Source organism: Mauremys reevesii, linkage group 11 (genome assembly GCF_016161935.1).
Source record: "Mauremys reevesii isolate NIE-2019 linkage group 11, ASM1616193v1, whole genome shotgun sequence".
In the NCBI taxonomy this organism is placed as follows: Eukaryota; Metazoa; Chordata; order Testudines; family Geoemydidae; genus Mauremys; species Mauremys reevesii.
In genome coordinates, this window is record NC_052633.1 from 19585362 (window position 1) to 19603825 (window position 18464).

The following is an 18464-nucleotide window of genomic DNA, read 5'->3' on the forward strand; positions in this document are numbered from 1 at the left end:
CAAAGCAAGTTCGATATAACGCGGTTTCACCCATAACGCAGTAAGATTTTTTGGCTCCCAAGGACAGTGTTACATTGGGGTAGCGGTGTATGTATATCAGTGGTCATTACAAGGCTGAACGTAAGTGCCCCAGTAGGAGAGAGAAAGGAATTCCTGAGACCAAATTGATTTCATGGGAGTGAATTGTCTGCAGAAAGGATTTATTTAAACAGCGTATCGGCAATATTAAGTACCTTTGCTTCTCTATGTGTGTTGGAGAGTTAATGAAATATTTGACATCATCCCTAACTGGACATATCAACACAAACCATTGGTTTGTGGATTATACAAGGTACGAGTTAGTACAGCACCAAAGTACACTAAAGATACTAGATGAGCAGCAGTGAAACCCTGTTGTGTTGTAACAACTTGAGGGCACTAACTCAATTTTTTTTTTTAAAAACTGGCAATGACAGGAGACCCCACTGTGTCATCATGACTTACCACTGGGGGGTCTTCAAAACTTGGCAGTTTGACAATGTATATCCTGAAATTAAGAGACTCTGTTCTCCACTCCACAAGATGTCTTGTAAAGATTCACAGGAGCTGAGCACTGTAATTGTACCTGCTATTAGACACTGGATTGGGGAGGACGGTATCCAGCTCCACTCAAAGATGGGGAATCCACTGAGATGGTGTTAACTGACATTCCCCATTTTTTACAAAACTGTGGCTCTGCAGCTCCTTAACTCAAAAGGTGCAATCTATGACCCTGCCACTGTATGAGGCTTCGCTAAAGAGGTTGCCCAACATGGGATAGACATGCCCCCCCCCCCCATCTGAGAGCTACTATTAACACTTTCATACACGCTTGCATGGCTGTTGCTAAACCTCAAGGCAAGTACCTGTACTGGTACAATTGTGCTCTAACAGCAAAGTATAGGAAGCCATCTGTGAAACTGTCAAATTGGGAGATGGAGATAAGTATCTTTCAAATATACTTGTGTATCATGAAGCCCTGTATGTTGATGGCAGCTAGTATACATTTGAAAAGCTGTCTTGATTTTTTTTTTCCTTCATAGATCTTCATAGATACAAGCTGTTCTACAACTGCTCTGTAGCCAACTTTTATTGGACTAGAAACAATAAGGAGTAAATGCCTTATTTCCTCTGTAAGAACGGGATAGGTTCCATTGCTCCCAATCATGGGAGAGCTAGGATGACTATGCGCATGCCCTGACTCCCACTCGTCCTCAAAAAAAAGAGCACTTTAAAAAAAGTAAGTCTGAGAGGAACCATACCTTGCAATGCTCCCTACCCATATTAGTATTGCTTGTGAAAGCATGCAGGGGGCACTTATATTCAGATGACAAGTTCATTTTGGTTTCTTTCTTTCTGTTGTTGGCTCTGAGAGTGGTCACATCCGAAGGAGAGGGCTGAGATGATGCCTGTCCAGGCTTGGCTACCTTTGAACAGCCTGTATAGCAAAAGGGCCACTCTCTAAGGTCTTAAAAAACACAACAAAACCTCCCAGTTAGAAGTGACAAGTCCCTGACCACCAAGGAAACAGGCATATTTATCTTTGTTAGTGATGCCAGAATAAATTTTGACTGGTGTACACTGAGGAACCTTTGAGCCTTACAAAACAGTGGCTTGGGGAAGGAAGGGATGACAGAAATTGGGGACCAAAAGGCCTCTAAAAGCCTGCCTATTCTTCTACATCTGGGCTGCTGTCCCTCTCCTCATTCCATAGCAATCTGCAAGGGGAAAGAGGTGGAGGGGGTGGCAAGGGCCTAGCAACCTGCAGAAGAAGCTGGGAACAATAATCTGGACATTAGGACATGGTGACCCACAGCAGCAAGAAGAAATTACAACCCAATTCTTTAGAAGTCTTAGGTGTGGCAGGAAAAACCTATCCCACTTTACACTTTCCCACAGAGGAAAGATATAGTTATATGTTGCCTTGGGCATCTGTGGTTGTCATAAGAATAGTTTACAATACTCAGTATGCTCTTGACTGAAAGTCTATCCTCTGTTTCCCCCCCCCTCAATATATTTTAATTATCTATGTCTCTGATTTGGAGTGCTGGGCTTCTTCCCTTAAGAGAGAATTCCCTTGTGGGAGGCAGCAGGGTAGAACATCCAAGACAAATGTTTACGGCTGAGTCTTTTCTGCCCTGATTTGCCATGAAGCATCTGTAATGGCCATGCTGTCCAGTGAGGAGGCATAGAAGAGAACGCCCACGCATACCTGACAGGGATATCACATCACTTTGGCGGGAACGGTCACTATGGTGTTCATGGACTGCTGGTTTGGTGAGTACACAGTTTGAAGCCACACCTGTAAGCACTGAAGGTGGAGCCAGGCATATGGTGTGACATAAATGAACGAAGCCATATGACCTAGGAGAGTGAGAAATCTTGATAGGTACTCAAGGACTGCTTATGATTTGGTCTATGAGATCATTCATAGTACGAAACCTGTCCCTTTGCAGGTAAGCCCTTTATGTGACTGAATTCAAACTAGTCTGCATAGGAGTGAGGATGAACTTTTTGGTGCTTACGCTGACCCCCAAAGAGAAGTTGCAGCATTGTCAAAGTTGATGCATAAGCTTCTTGGTATGACTTGGCAACAAGGAGCCAATCATCAAGTTAGGGGAAGACCGTGAAACCACAGCATCGGATATAGGCTGCTACTACAGAGAACACCTTGGTAAAGACCCTACAGGCAGTAGCAATGCCAATAGGGAGCCCTTTGTATTGAAAGGGATCAGAGTCCAGCATGAATCTGAGAAAGAATCTGTGAGTGGGATGAACATCCATGTGAAAGTAGGCATCCTTCACGTCAAGAGCTGTAAACCACGTCTTTTTCCAAGGATGGAATTACAGATGCCAATGTGACCATGTGAAACTTGACTTTGCAAACAAAACAGTTGAGATGGCAAAAACCAAAAACTGGTCTCCAACTGGCCACCTTTTCTGGTATTGGAAATTAAATTGAGTAAAAACCCCTCCCTTTCCACTGAAGAGGAACTCGCCCTATTGGGCCCCACTGTAAGAGGGATTCTACTTCTCATTTGAGAATCTTCTTGTGAGAGTAGTGCCCGAAAGGGCTGAGAAAGGAAGTTTTGAAGGGTGTAGGGAAGTATGCTATTGTATAGCCGGAATGGATGATGTTCAATATCCATATGTCCGTTGTTATTGCACCTCAGTTGTTGAAAAAAAGTGGTACACAACCCCCAAAAGATGCCTGGGGATGGGGTCAGGTGTAGACAGCTAACTCTAAAAACGATCAATAAAACTCTAAATGCTATTTACAGATGTCTACATATATGTTCACAGAAAAAGGAATAAAGCGAAAGCTTTGGACACTGGAGGTTCCAACACAAACCGTGTGGCTGTGATAGGGAACTGGAGAAGTGGTCAGTCTGCCCTGCCTTTTATCTTCTTGGTCGGAGATACAAGGGGAGCTAGGGTGCAAATGCGGACCAACAGACACTGCTTTCAAAACTCTCTGGTTCCAGGGGCACATAGCGCAGGCATACCCACAGTGTTACTTGTCCTATTCAATCTGTCAGTGCCCTAAGGACTGATTCTGTGGCTACATAATTTGGCATTTTTCAAGATGGCAAGGAATCCAGTATTACACTGAAGCCAGCTACTCTCAACCTTTTTTTCCAGTCTCTATCATGCTGGGCTTGCTTCCAGTTGCCTCTTGTCCTGCAACTTTCCCCACAAGGGGAAGTTAATTTAATTACAATGAAAAATCCTAGCTATTCCAAGCAGCAGCACTTGGAGAGCAAAAGACTGAATCCTGCTTAGAGCAAAAAAGTAGTGGAGACAAAAGTATAGACTACCAAGCTAGAATGCATGGAGATCAGGGAGAATCTTCTGAAGTCAGATACAGGCTCCCAAGGTCCCTGGGTACACAGGCAAGAGGTGGTTCCAAGCCAAGTAATTTAGGATATGTTTACACTGAAAAAGAAGACCCACATCACTGCCAATACTGGCCCAGGTCAGCTGAATCAGGCTCACAGGGCTATAAAATTGTAGTGTAGACATTTGGGCTCAGGCTAGAATCCAGGCTCTTCAGACCCACCCCTTTCCTCACAGGGTCTGAGAGCCAAGGCTCTAGCCTGAGCCCAAAACATCTACACTGCTATTTTTAGCCCCACAGCCCAAGTCAGCTGACGCAGGCTCTGAGACTTGGGGCTGCAGGTCTTTTATTGCAGTGTAAACATACCTCTAGACACAGCTCAGTAGTCTGGAGAGCATAACAAACACCCATCCTTGAAGACAAAGTGAACAGCTCCTTAAGCACTTATCTATAATGTGTATGGAAAAAAAGCTGTGTTATCACAGAGCACTTCAGTGGAGTGACATAGGCTGGAGGTCTCAGAACCATAACATCCTCATGATTTCTAAAAATTATATGGGTGGCAGTTTCTTAACTCAAAGAGAGTGTTGTATCCAACACAGGAGAATTCTATACTAGACCTTGTCTTGGCAGATAAAGAGGAACCGATCACAAAGCTAAATAATTAGTGTTGCCTTACTTGCTTAAATTTCTTGTGTGCAAACAAAATAAAGCCCAAATGAGTAACATAACTGGTGCTTTAGAAAGAACGAATTTCACAAAGGTGAAGATTCTGAGCCAAATCAGTGGATAGAAATAATTTCAACAGAAAAACATGAATAATAACTGGGAATTGTTTAAGAATGTTTTACTAGATGCCCAAAAGTCCACAACCCCACACCTAAGGGACAGTATTTGTTAAAACAACCACCTAACTTAGAGGGAAGGTGGAAACAGCTATCTAAAAAAAAAAAGGAAAAAAGGGGAAGTTGATAGTAGTGAATATAAATAAGAAACTAAGAATTGTAGAAAATTAATAAGGGAAGCAAAAGGACACAAAGAAAACTATATGGCGTTAAGGGCAATACGCAGTTTTTGTTTTTCAGTATATAGTGAACAAAAGGAATCCTAACAATGGTACTGACAAATCTACCATTTCCATCTTGTAAATTGACCAATAACAATGCAGAAAAGGCAAAAGTGCTTAACAAATATTTCTCTTCTGTATTTTGGAAAAATGCCAGATATAGTCTTATCGTAATGAAATACTTTCCACCCAGTAATAAATCAGTGGGTCTCAATAACTTGCATCTGAGAGTTTTAAAAGAGCCGACTGAGGAGCAATCTAAACTATTCCTACTGATTTTAAATAGGTCTTGGAACACTGGGGAAGTTCCAGCGGACTAGAATAAGTTAATGTTGTGCCAGTATTTAAAGGAATAAAAAGGTGACCCAAGTAATTATAGGCCTGTCAGCCTGACATTGATCAGAGGCAAAATAATGGAATGACTGATATGGGACTTTATTAACAAAGAATTAAAGGAGGACAAGAACAGTGAATGCCAAACAATGCGGTTTTATTGAAAATAGAGCCTGTCAAACAAATTAGATTTTTTGACGCGATTACAAGATTGGTTTATAAAGACAATAGCACTGACGTAATACAGGTTTTTGTAATGTATTTGACTATATACTGCATGATATTTTGATCAAGAAAACTAGAATGATACAAACATCAACATGGCACACATTAAATGGATTAAAAACTGGCTAACAACCGATAGGTCTCAAAATTTAATTGTAAACAGAGAATCACTGAGAAGGTGTGTTTCTATTGGTATCCTGCAAGGACTGTTAAATAGCTTAGGGCCAAGAAACATCACCAATAACCTGGAGGAAAACAAAATCATTACTGATAAAATTTGCAGATAACACCAAGACTGGGTGAATGGTAAATAAAGAGGGCAAGTCACTGATACAGAGCAATCTGGATCACTTGCTAGGCTGGGCACAAGCAAACAATATACACAAAATTATACATCTAAGAACAAAGAATGTAGGCCTTACTTACATGATGGGGTAACTCTATCCTGGACAGCAGTTACTCTGAAAAGGACTTACGTAGAAAGTCAGCTGAACACAAGGTCCCTGTGTGATGCTGTGGCAAAAAAAGAACTAACATGATTCCCAAACATATGGGAATATTGAGTCGGTCTAGAGATATATTATATTACCTCTGTATTTGGCAATGTCTACTGGGCTACTGTGTCCAGATCTGAAGACTACAATTCAAGGAGGATGTTGATAAATTGGAGAGGGTTCAGAAAAGAGCCACAAAAATGATAGAAGGATTGGAAAACATGCCTTACCATGGGCCTCAATCTATTTAGCTTAATAAAGAGAAGATAAAGTGGTGAATTTAGTCAATAAACACCTATATGGAACAAAAGTTAAAAACAGTAGAGGGCTCTTTAATCTAGCAGACAAAGGTATAGCAAATTCCAATGGCTAGAAGTTGAAGCTACACAAATTCAGATTCAAAATATGGTGCAATTTTTTTTTTAATAGTGACAATAATTAACCATAAGAAATACTTCCCAAAGGGTGAAGCAGATTCTCCATCACTAGTTAACTTTTAAATCAAGATGAGATTTTTTTTAAAAAATATATGCTCTAGTTCAAAGAGGAATTTGGGGAAATTCTATTGTCTGCATTATACAGGAGGTCAGACCAGATGATCACAAAAGGTCCCTTCCAGCCTTAAAAATCCACGAAAATAAATGGCAGTAGAAAACAAGTTTTACATCTATCAATGCGTATTTTCAACCATAAACCATAGCTGTGGGTACCTGTGTGGGAAATCTGGGATGGGAATGAGGATATTTCATGCCAACAGAATAAATTAGCATTGCTGTGAAATCTGGGGTTGCTCCCACAGAGTTCAGTCCTACAGTGCCACTGTGTACAGAGCCTCAAACATACTCACACATGGGACCAAGTTTGCAGAAAGCACTCAGGAACATTATTGAAATATGCAATAATTTAACTATAGTAGAACCTCAGAGTTACAAACACCAAAGTTACAAAATGACCAGTCCTCACACACCATGTTTGAAGCGGAACTGTGCGATCAGATGGCAGCCGGGGGAGGGGAAGGGAAGCAAATACAGTACAGTACCTTGTTAAACTACTTAAAAAAAAAAAGGGGGGGGGGATTTAAAAGATAAGGCAACTGTTTCTAAGGTAAGGAAACTAAGGTCAGGAAACTGTTTATATGCTTGTTTCATTTAAATTAAGATGATTAAAGCAACATTTTTCTTCTGCATAGTAAAGTTTCAAAGCTGCATTAAGTCAATGTTCAGTTGTAAATTTTTTAAAGAACCGTCATGTTTTGTTCAGAGTTACGAACAATTTCCATTCCTGAGGTACTTGTAACTGAGGTTCTACTGTATTTGAAGGGGAGGATTATTAATTACTAATAAAATGCTTGTATTTTGACACAAAAAACTTACTGCTTCTGCCTTCAAAAATCCTCAGGGAAACTCAGACCACACATTTTAAAGATCCTGATTTTTTTTAAAGAATGTAACTTCTCTAAGCAGAAATACATTGCCTTGTACTTAGGATCCTGACAACTTTTATCTTGAAAGTACTAATTTGTGATTTTCATTAATATTTTTCAAGCACATTCAGTTTCTCTTTCTACTCTAAATTGGTCATTTTTTATTATAAAGACTACTGGCAAAATATTTGTGTATACAATTCAGTCAGAATTTATAAGGGCAACATTCCTCTTCCATAAAAATGAAATTCAGTACATTTACTTTACACTGAAGTATTTTCTTCCATTTCCTCCCCTCCCACCCCCCCAATAACGGGGTCCCCTAAACTAGGACATCTGCCAGCCAATGCATCACAAAGACAGGTATCACAGTTTCCAGCTTCTGACAACTGCAAGAATTGGAAAACTCACTTTTTAAAAAGGCATAACAATGTTCCATTATAAATATCTTAATTCGTTCTTGGAATCTAAGTTACTTGCATAGGGTGACCAGACATCTCATTTTTAAGCCCTCCTGCAAGCGTCCCGACTTTTTGTTAAAAATGGGCAAATTGACTCGTATTTTCTATCTCCTCCCCATCAGTACTGGCAGTTCCTGCTGCTGGCCGGATCTTGCTCACCAGACGCCTGCCCACCAGTGGTGAGTGGGGGCGGGTCCAATGGCAGAAAATGGGGGTGGGTGTGCAAGGCTTGGGGGGGGGGGGTGTCAAAGACGCAGCACGCAGGGCCGGCTGCTCCCCCTGCTGGTCCATCAGTGCAGCCCTTGCTGCGTATCGGCTTTTGAGCCCCACCCCTCATCCCACTTCCGGCTGGCACTGGCTGCGCGCTGTCAGCTGCAGTGGCTGGTGTTTGTGGGCAGGCAGCAGCCAGTTAAATGTCACCTCTGCTGCCCACCATGAGCTCCCCCTCTCACTGTCCTCTCCATGCTTTTCCCCCTCCCCCACCCAGCCCCGTTGCGCCTCCATATTCCCTACCCCGACCGGGGCGCATTCTGCTCCCAGTGCTGTGCGGAAAACCAGCCCCTGGTCGGAGAGCACAGCTCACTAACAGCCTGGCCAACAGGCTCCTTCCTTTGCCCCCTGTTTCTGGCTGGGCCGGCTCCCCGGGAAAGCCCAAGACACTCCAGCCCAGGGCACTGGCTAGGAGGAGCCAAGCCCTGCATGTGCCAAAGCCCCGCACAGCACTGGGGAAGCCTCTCCGCCCCTCAGCTAAGCTCTAGGGTGGCGGGGGAGGGATGGGAAGCGATTTCCAGCCTGTTTGCACCCCAACCCTGCAGGCTGCACAGCAGCCCCCCAGGCAGGGGCTTAGCTCTTTTGCCCCCCAACCCCGGGTCCTGCCCCAGGGAGTGTGGGGCTGCTCCATCCTGTCCTCTAGGGACCCTTCTGTGCTGAGCCACTTCTCTGTCTGTGTTCACTGAAGCCCCTACAGTCAGGTTCCCTGGGCCCTGTTGCACAATACATCCTTAGAGCTTAACCCCTTCCTGCCTGTGCTTTAACCAGGGGACAGGAGGCAGCTGGGTTATGTTGATGACCAGCAGCAGACTGGAGGTCTTAGCTGCCTTTTAACACTGTGTGGGCAGGAAGGGACAAGCTGCTTCCAGCCACAGGGGAGGGGAGGGGGCAGATGGGTGCTGCAAAGACACTGGGCAGGTCATTCCTTCTCCTCCCCCTTGCCACTGGAAGCAGCTCCTGTCCCTTCCCTCCCGCACAGTGCCAAAAGGCTGCTGCTGACCACATTCTGCTGTGAACCCTGACAGAAATCTGGGGAGGAGAGGCATGTGACCCTGCATGGCACTCCACCCCAATGTGTTGCCTCAGGAACACGGGATGCCAGGTACCAGGAGAGGCAGGTCCATCCTGGGGGCCCAGCCAGGCTTAGAGAGCAGAGAGTGCCAGTCAGTGAGGGTCGGGTCGGTCATCCCCCCCCTTTTGAGAGAGAGGTGTACAGGAGTGTCTGTGTGTCACCTCTCTCCATGTGAGCCCTAAAGACTTAAAGATAAGAAGGTAAATTAAAATAATGCAACTACTTAGGCTGTGGCTACACTTAGCACTTCAAAGCGCTGCCGTGGCAGCGCTTTGAAGCGCTAAGTGTAGTCAAAGCGCCAGCGCTGGGAGAGAGCTCTCCCAGCGCTGTCCGTACTCCACCTCCCTGTGGGGAATAACGTACAGCGCTGGGAGCCGCGCTCCCAGTGCTGGGGCTTTGACCACACTGGCGCTTTGCAGCGCCGCAATTTGCAGCGCTGGAGAGGGTGTGTTTTCACACCCTGCTGCAGCGCTGCAAATTTGCAAGTGTAGCCAAGGCCTTAGTATTTCTTTTTAACAGGGTCTTAGTCAACTTGATGTTAATTTGAACGTTTGTACTGCATAGTTCTGATTGATTGCTGTTGAACTCATTTAAATATGAGTAATTTTACCATTCAGCATAGGGAAATGTGGTCACCCTATACTTGCATGTTACAACAAAAAGTGCTACTGAAACTTTAGTTTCAGACTTTTAAGATTAGATTAAGTGCTTACTTCCTGAACCTTATTAAAAGACACTTTTTTTTTAATTTTCATGTTTGAGGACATTACAGCTTAATAAAAACGTATTTTGTGCAACACACACAAGGACTAAGTACACACTGGCATCAAGTCTTCAGTAGTAGGTTTAGCAAGCCAACATTTAAGCCACATAGCCAGTACAAGTAGACAAAAACAATTATACTGGAACAGAAGATTTAAGTTCCCAATCAATTATAACTGACACAATAAACCTCTTCATTCTATTCAAATGTAACTGAACCAGTTTAACTATAGTAAAAGGTGTGATATCTGGCACTTAATCAACTGGAAATTGACTGGCATTTCTGATATCTCCTAATACAAATCTTCAATCTAGTAACCTAGACTACTATACAGCCCAAGAGGTTATGAAACTGCACACTTTGCACTCTACTTCTATGCAAAAGAGGCAGAAGACAAGTAAGCAGGCTGATATCATGGATTTATTAAAAAAAAAAGCAGCTTTCAGGGTATGTCATAAGGTCATTACAGATTCAGCCAAACCTCCTACGCCTTCTACATCTACAGTGATAATTGATGTTGATAATGATGACCAGAGGCACTGCAAGATCCTGAAGTGCCTTCTGAATCATCAAAGAAAGATTAAATTATGTTCAGTATAGTTTTAGCGTTACATTTTTTTTAGTGATCTGGGTGTACACCATACGCTGCCCACAGTGATATGTAGCGTCATAAAATAACCTACTGTATAGAAAATTTTACCCATATACACATAAGTGTATTAAGAAACCAACCACTCTGCAGTGCAGTATTACTACTGGATTGGTGAGCACCTGTATAGTATTTTATACTTTATTCATTGTATTGTATGTTAATTCTTTGAACATTGGTAATCCATTGGTAAGTATCCCTCAGCTAACTGGAATTTTTAATTAACCAGCACTCCCATTCCCACAGCATGCTGGATAACAAAGCTTTTACTGTACTAGAAGAAAGGAAGTTATAGGCCTCAAAAAAATCAAGGGAGAGTTAGCTCCCCTACTTGTAATTTTATCACCTTTGGGTGGGTACCTACTGCTCCCTCCATCTAACTACTGATAAGTAGCAGAAAACTTCCAGAGAAGTGTATGTATTAATCTTCAAAAGCAGTGTAATTATTTAAATTATAGGAATATTACCGAGCAGGCAGAGGGAAAGTGACCAAATTGGTCTCTCAAACCTGGGTGTGTCACTTACAGGAGCAACTTTTAATCTTCCCATTGGATGAAGTTGTGAAGATGGTGTATGGTGCAAAGGGACCATAAGTCTACTTGTGCTACCATAATCCCTATTTTCTTACAATTGGCTCCTCAGCTGTCTGAAGCAGCTTATTTCCACAACTTTTTCTTCAAGAAGTGAAACAAGAGTGAGGTTGGGTCAAGAGTTCTCCTAAAGAGAAGTTTGTGACATGAAATCAGGGAACTCTTCTGGCAATTCACGATGAAACCATGAAAATATAGTACCAGCATTGCACTGCACGTAAGGACCACCACAACCTTGTAAAAAGTAAGCCTTCATTAAAAGGTCATCTAGATAGTAGTGTACCTGGATGCTTTCCTTTCTCCGGCTGGCTATCAAAAATAACCTCTAGGTTCATAAACACCTGTGATGGGTGTACAAATCCCACACTGGGGAACAAGGGGCAGCTCTGGTCACAGGAGGCTCCACCCAGTCACACATGCTGGGTGTGCTCTCAACAGATGTGTAGCTTAAAAGGACCCAGCACAGCTCCGTCATGGCAGTTTGTGTAATGGGGCAGGAATTTCATATTGCCGTGAAGCCAACCTCAACTCAGAACTACTAGCCACCACAGAAGAGACAGCAGAGTAGCTGCTCCTAAGTGGGGAAGGCAATCTCTTGAAGAGGGTACTGTGCAGATCATAAGCCAAGCTTTCACTTTGCCTCTGAAGTGGCCAGGATATGGTAGAAGTAACCCAGGAAGTAAGCTGGACGATACCCATACCCAAACAACACACCTGAATTGCTTGCCTCAGGGCCCTGGGATGGAACCCAGAGGAGTGGGAGGGCCCTGGTTCCCATTCCACCAACCCCCTGGACTTGAAACACTGTGTACTACTGCCAACCCCCTGGACCTGAACCAGTAGGTGGTATTGCTGACCACTGTTCTGACCAGTAGAGAACATGGTCTAAGGAGACAATTCCCCATCACAACACCCAAGAAGCAGATACCAGCCCAAAAGGCATTACTTGCAACTGGCAGTTTGTCTCTTGGCTTGTGAACCACAGGAAGCATTAGTGGTGTGAACATATTGCAACATGCAGTAAGCTTCTTTTAGGTTGGTAGAGTGCACATGCATGCACATCTCTGAATAAGCAGAGTTATTTCCAGGATTAATGAGCTACATCCTCAAGGTATCCTGCAAATAGGGCTTGAAGGAGCAAAGCTAATCAAAGGTGTTAAAAATGCATGACTGGAAGGGCCAGAAGGGGATGATAGAGAGAGACTTTCCTGAGTCAAACAGACTGTTCAAATCATTTAAATCTGGGGTGATCAATCAGAGAACACTTGGAAAAACTGGGTGGTTTTAAACTAGGAGCCCCTGTTTGGAGAAATCCAAAAATGTGGATGGGAGGCAAAAAGAAGTAACATGCCCAGAACTGGGCCCTGCCTGGGACATTTTTGGCAAAAGAATACTCTAATCTCATAGTGACAGTTTGGAAGCCAAGGTTCCCCAACAGCACACATTTTCTCCCCGCTAGAAGCTTCTAGTACTAACAGCCAAATCAGTAAGAAGATATAATTTGAGGGGCACTGTATCAACAGGTAAAGATGAGTTACTAGAATACTAAATAGCAAGAACTTGTTCCCAGATCATTAATTTGGCACCAAATGAGAATGTCATTTGTTGACAGTGCAGCCCACTGATCTTACTGCTGGGTTTGGCTACACCACTGCAATTGCTTAGAAGTGCTGTGAAAACAGCTCCTGTATTAAGAACATCCAGCGCCTTCCTCTGCTGTTCCAGAAAAGAACTCTCCCACTACCAGACTGCTGCTAAGCATAGGGGAATGGAAGATGGGGGGGGGGGGGGAGGGAACTGAAGAGACGGCACTAATAAGAGCTCAGAGAAACCTCTCTGCCTTCCCAAAAGCAGCCTATGTCAATGGTTAGGACAGTGAAAAATCATCTCCTGCTTATTCTACTAAACTTGGCCATCCTTTGTTAAACCTTTGCCCAGCTTTCAATTGGCTTCTCTTTCTATTTCATCCACTGTTTATGCACTTTCTGGAACAGAGATTGTCTTGCCTGTTATTTGTTTTTACAGTGCCTAGCACAACAAAAACATGTTCCTTTGTGGGGGTTCCTAGATCACACTATAACACAAGTAACTATGTATAATAATACATGGTCCTGACAGGCCAAAGGGAGCTAGAGCTGGCAAACATACAAATCCAAGAAAGGACACTCTGAGGAGGAGCCAGGAGAGTGGGAATAAAGTGAACAAATTAATCAGTATCTAGACTGAGGGAGCTGGAGAAAGACATTTCTTGTCCTCAGTGAAAGCAGCAGGGAAAAAATACGGAAAAAGTACACCCCGTTGTAGTTAATTCACCATTAAGGCAACAAAATCTTTATTGGTGAATTGGTACTATGTTCATACTATTTAAGAACAAGAGTTCTGGAGCCAAGATCTATTGAACTCTCACCTTAACAAACATGAGAATCAAGAAACCAATCACATGTGGCTAAAATATAGTATATATTTTATATAGCTACTAATTAGGCTATTAGTGGACATAATTACAGAGGGCCATTACCACAAGGAGGAAAAATAATTTATCTTCCTCTGTTGCCTAATACATTTCTGACCTCTGAAGCATTTAATCAAAGGCTGTTTTTTTCCAAAGAGTGATGCCAATACTTAAGCCTTTTTTTGTGCTCCATTTTGACTGGAGGCTAACAGCAAGAAGAGAGTAAAAGTTGATGAACCTCAACTTCTGAGTTTACAAGTCAGATGCATAGGAAGAACTAGACAGCAGTAACTAGGGAAAAAAATCAAACAGCAAATTGAGTTAAATGTCAATCCTCATCTAAGTCACAACTCAGTTCAAAATCCCTAAACTAAAAATCAAAAGACAGCTAGTCATATTTCTAAGCTTCGAGTATCAGTCCTAGTCAAACACTGAGTCAAGCAGGTTTTAGCAAACTTATCCATTCAAAATTTCTCTTCAGCTGCTTGCCAGAATGATCACACCTTTTAGTAGAAAATTGCACAAAGGTTATGAAGCAGCATCTAAATTTAGAAGCAGACATATTTTGGCTAATCCCAAGGCAAGTTTTAATCTCCAAATTTGTGGTTACAATCATAGGTGCAATAGTTTAAGCCATCATTAACCGGTTCCAAAAGCTAGAAAGATGAAATTACTATTGAGCAGTAGATTATCTAAACATCACCATGAAGTAGTTTGCAGGTCCTTAGCTTCAATTTTATTAGCAAAACCAGTTAACAATACTCCAATTTTTCCCCCTACACAAGGGGGAAAAAAGTCTAGTCAACTCATTGTAACTACCAAAAATATATAAAGTAATGGACCACTCAGTATAAATAGTAACAACCATAATGAAAAACAAGCTTGCTTTGTTTCATAATTCAGGTCAACAGAAAAGCTGCTGTTTAAGATATTTAGACACTTGCTACTGGTTAAATGTATGTTATGGTACAAAGTGTTCCCACATCCTGATAGAGAACAGGTAGTTCCTTTATACATTTAAGATACGTTTGCATAAATATGTACAATTAGTGACCAAGTTATTGGTTTGTTGCCAGACCTTGATTTTTATGTAAACAAAATAATTAGCCAGATAGACAGTAAAGTAGAATTGTCAGTTTTCTAGACTAGGGAACTAAAGACTGTGCAGACAGGACTGTGCTCCTATCTAATGGTCTGATAAAGGACTGTACACTGCCACCTGAAACACAGGTTCAGAAGCAATCTTGTATATCTCCCCTGGCCAGATAAGACAGAAACATTGAGCAAAATGAGGCTTTCAGTCTGGGGGAGGTGAAAGAATTGAAAATTACAACTACTGAGACACAAATTTTATAGTGTGGATCAGCACATGCAACTTCATGAGACAGTAACAACTTCAGTAGCCATAACTTGTTGTCACATGCTTCACAGTCTTGTAGGGAAAAATAATTATAAATACTCCCTCATACTATTTCAGGCTAAGTTTTTTGACCAAGATTGCAAAGGCCTTACATTCAACTCAGTAACATTTCTCTGCATCTGTAACGTGATAACTTTTGAACACCACATCCAATCAATTCCAAGATCCCAGGGAATGTTCTAGGCATCAATGGCCAGAACCCTACTGATTTTATCTGGGGCAGAGGGGTGGTGGTCAGAAAATGGAAAGAGGGAAAAACAGGGACACGTGAAGCCCCTGATGGCTTGTTAGCACAGCCACAGCCTCAAGCACCTATGCGATTGTCTACAGATCATTCAAAACAACTGCATTCATGGCACCCATTAATGTCTCCCATAATCTCCCTCTACCAAGAGTTCTGTGTGTCCCTCCATTCCCCCTGCTCCCATACCAGGGTCCCCCGTTCTCCTCCCAATACCAGAATCTCTGTTTACACTGTCAATCCCACTCCCCCGCCATGCCCTTGACGACAGGGGCTCTGTGTCCCTCCTTCTGAGGTCCCTCCATCTCCCCTCAACAAGGAAACGGGAAGTTGCAAGGTGTCAGGGGCGCGGAGGGGGGAGGGAAGATGGGAGGGTGACAAAGGAGCTTGTGGGGGGAATGCAGGGATGCAAAGAGCCCCTGGTATGTACAATAAGCTCAGCCTACACAAACTAAAGCAGGGGTCTCAAACACGTGGCCTGCGGAGTTATTTCATGCAGCCCGCCATAGCTCCCCTCACCCCCTGCCTCTGTCCCCCCAAGCGCGCCGCATCCCTGCTCCTCCGCCTACCTCCCAGCGCTTAGGACTTTCCAGGAGGGAGGGGGGAGAAGCAGGGATGCAGCACGCTCAGGAGAGGAGACAGAGAAGAGGCTGGGAATTTGGGGAAGGGGTTGGAAGAGGCAGGGCAGGGGCAGGGCCTCATAGAAGGGGTGGAGTGGGGGCAGGGCCAGGGGCATGGGGGGTGGCTTTTGTATCTTTGTATGATAAAGTGTCAGTGATGCGGCCCTCTGGCCACTGTACTAGTCCTCATGTGGCCCTCGTGGTGATTTGAGTTTGAGATCCCTGAAGTATGAGGAGTGCTCCTGCACACACACTATTTAAGGCAAAACAAAACTGCATATGCAAGCATTTAGTACTATCTTCAGCTTCTACATATCCCTTAAGTTTTACTTTACTAGGAAATGTATTTTAATTATCTACACAATTTACTAATAGTAGCATGTGCTGTTCCCAAAATGCTTCATTATATTGGAAGTTTGTCATCGCTCCCCTGCACACACATCATTCTGCAGGGCTGACACTGGTGGCAGTTAGCGAGAGAGGCACTGCACATACATTTTAAAAAATTGTGAGTACCCTAAAATTAATACTTCAATTACCTCCTCCTGATCACAGACTCACAGGCAGCACTATCATGGAAATCAAGGAGTTCTCGTTGTTCCCTTTGTATGGTCCCAGTGCAATATTACAATCTAGACAACATCACACAGCTCATGGGTCTGAATCGGGACTAGTAGTCTACAGCAGTGGTTCAAAACCTCTTTTTTACTCAAGGGCCCCTAAACTTAAATAGACAAACCTGGGGCAATGGGGACAAACAGAGTCACGTGTTGTGTCCTCCCCCCAGATTTCTACCTTCCTTTTGGCCCTGCTCCCTAAACTGCTGATGATGTAGCAGGGCAGAGCAGCGGTGTGTCTCCTGGGTGAGCTGCTGCCTGCTCATGGAATCAGTGTCTGTGAGGTAACCCCTTCTGATGCAGGGGGAGATCTCTCCTCTGCAGTGATGCTCCAATTTTTGGTTGCGTCTCGCCCCACCCCAGAAAGGCTGGGTGGCACACTGACATGAGTCAGGGGGCGGAGGTAGTGGGGCTCAATCTCGGTCCTTGGTGGACTCCCTGAAATCTGCTCAGGGACCCCACAGGGGACCCTGGACCCCTGTTTGAGAACCAGCACTCTACAGAAGGTCTTAGTATTTTATCTCATTTTCTTCTCCCTCTACGCTTTTTGCTTTCTGTAAATACTAAGAACAGCATAAAAAAATACTGCAATACTGCCATTCTGTAACTGAAAGATGATGGAACTAGCAAGTGAAAAAAGTAATAATGCCATCAGCCATTCACTACATAAACATTGCAGCAAGCCAGTAAGTGAAGTTAAACTGGTCCTGAAGTCAGACAAGTCTGAGCACATCCCCATCTTTTCCTCATCCTCCCAAACCTCCTCTGCCCTCCAGAAATACTTGTTCTTACATAGAACTTTATGTACGTAAATTGCTGTTCAAAAAGTTAATTGCCATGTCCCCCTCTGCCACCAAAGCGAAAATCATTATACCTGAGTTACAGTCAGACATCACTTTGTCTGATTCTCAAGTGACTTGCTCAAAGACACGCAAGTCAGTGGAGGAACCAGGTATAGAACACAAAATGTCCTGACTTTCAGGCCCATACTAAACAATACTTTCCTCTGCAGCAAGTGATATGCTGAGGAGCTGGAACATCCATTACTACAAGGATATGTCTACATGGCAATTAAAAATCTGTGGCTGGCCCATGCCAGCTGACTCCTTTGAGGGATCCCAGGCTCCAGCCCAAGCTCAAACAACTACACCATAATAAACAACACCTTAGCCCAAGCTAAACTCACGCTGCAAGAGTGAGTTAGTTGACATGGGCCAGCTGCAGGTTTTTAATTGCAGCGTAAACATGTCCTGATAGAAAAAGTTTCCACTACTACCTTGGCTGCTGTAGCACTTCAGCACTCAGTGCAGCCACACTGGGCCGAGCCCTGCCATCACCCCCAGGAGATGAGGGCATCTCCTACCCACCTTAACCACGCAGGCTTTGAGCCACCACAGCCCACGTTTCTAATGCCCCATGCCGCCCTCTCCCTACTACCTTGGGGCCCCAGCCACCGTCACCACCATGACCCACATTTCCAATGCCCAAGGCAACCACCTTTCCACCTGACCGGGTCCCCAGCTACAACCCCCCGCCCCATGCTACCACTGTGCCACCCACAGACATAGGGCCTCGCCCCCTCACACCGTCAAGGCTGCGCCCCAGGGTCTCCGTTGCCCACACTCTCACCTTTGCAGACGGGGGAGCTCGGGCTCTTCCTCTCCGGGGAGCTCCTGCCCTGCTCCGGGGAGCGCCGCCGCGGGCGATGCCGGACCCTGCCCGCCGAGGCAGTGGCGCTGCCCTCCGGCAAAGGCGGGACGGGGGAGGCGCAGGGGGAGAGAACAGAGCCCGGCAGCGGAGGGGGCGGCGGGGGAGGAGGGGGCGGCAGTTGGTGAGGGCGCGGGGGGCTCCCACGCGCTCCCGCCCCGCCGGCGCGCGTGGGGCTGCCGCGCGAGGAGACAGAGGCGGCGGG

The 18464-nt window shown here is 44.3% G+C and overlaps 1 protein-coding gene across 1 annotated transcript in view; it reads right to left on the reverse strand.

Moving 5' to 3' along the window:
- Positions 1-18464, reverse strand: part of FAM117B (family with sequence similarity 117 member B) — an 81599-nt gene that overhangs the window by 62625 nt on the left and 510 nt on the right. Inside the window, 1 exon segment of the mRNA XM_039495932.1 lies at positions 18182-18464. Within this exon segment, the coding sequence (XP_039351866.1) occupies positions 18182-18464 (283 nt within the window).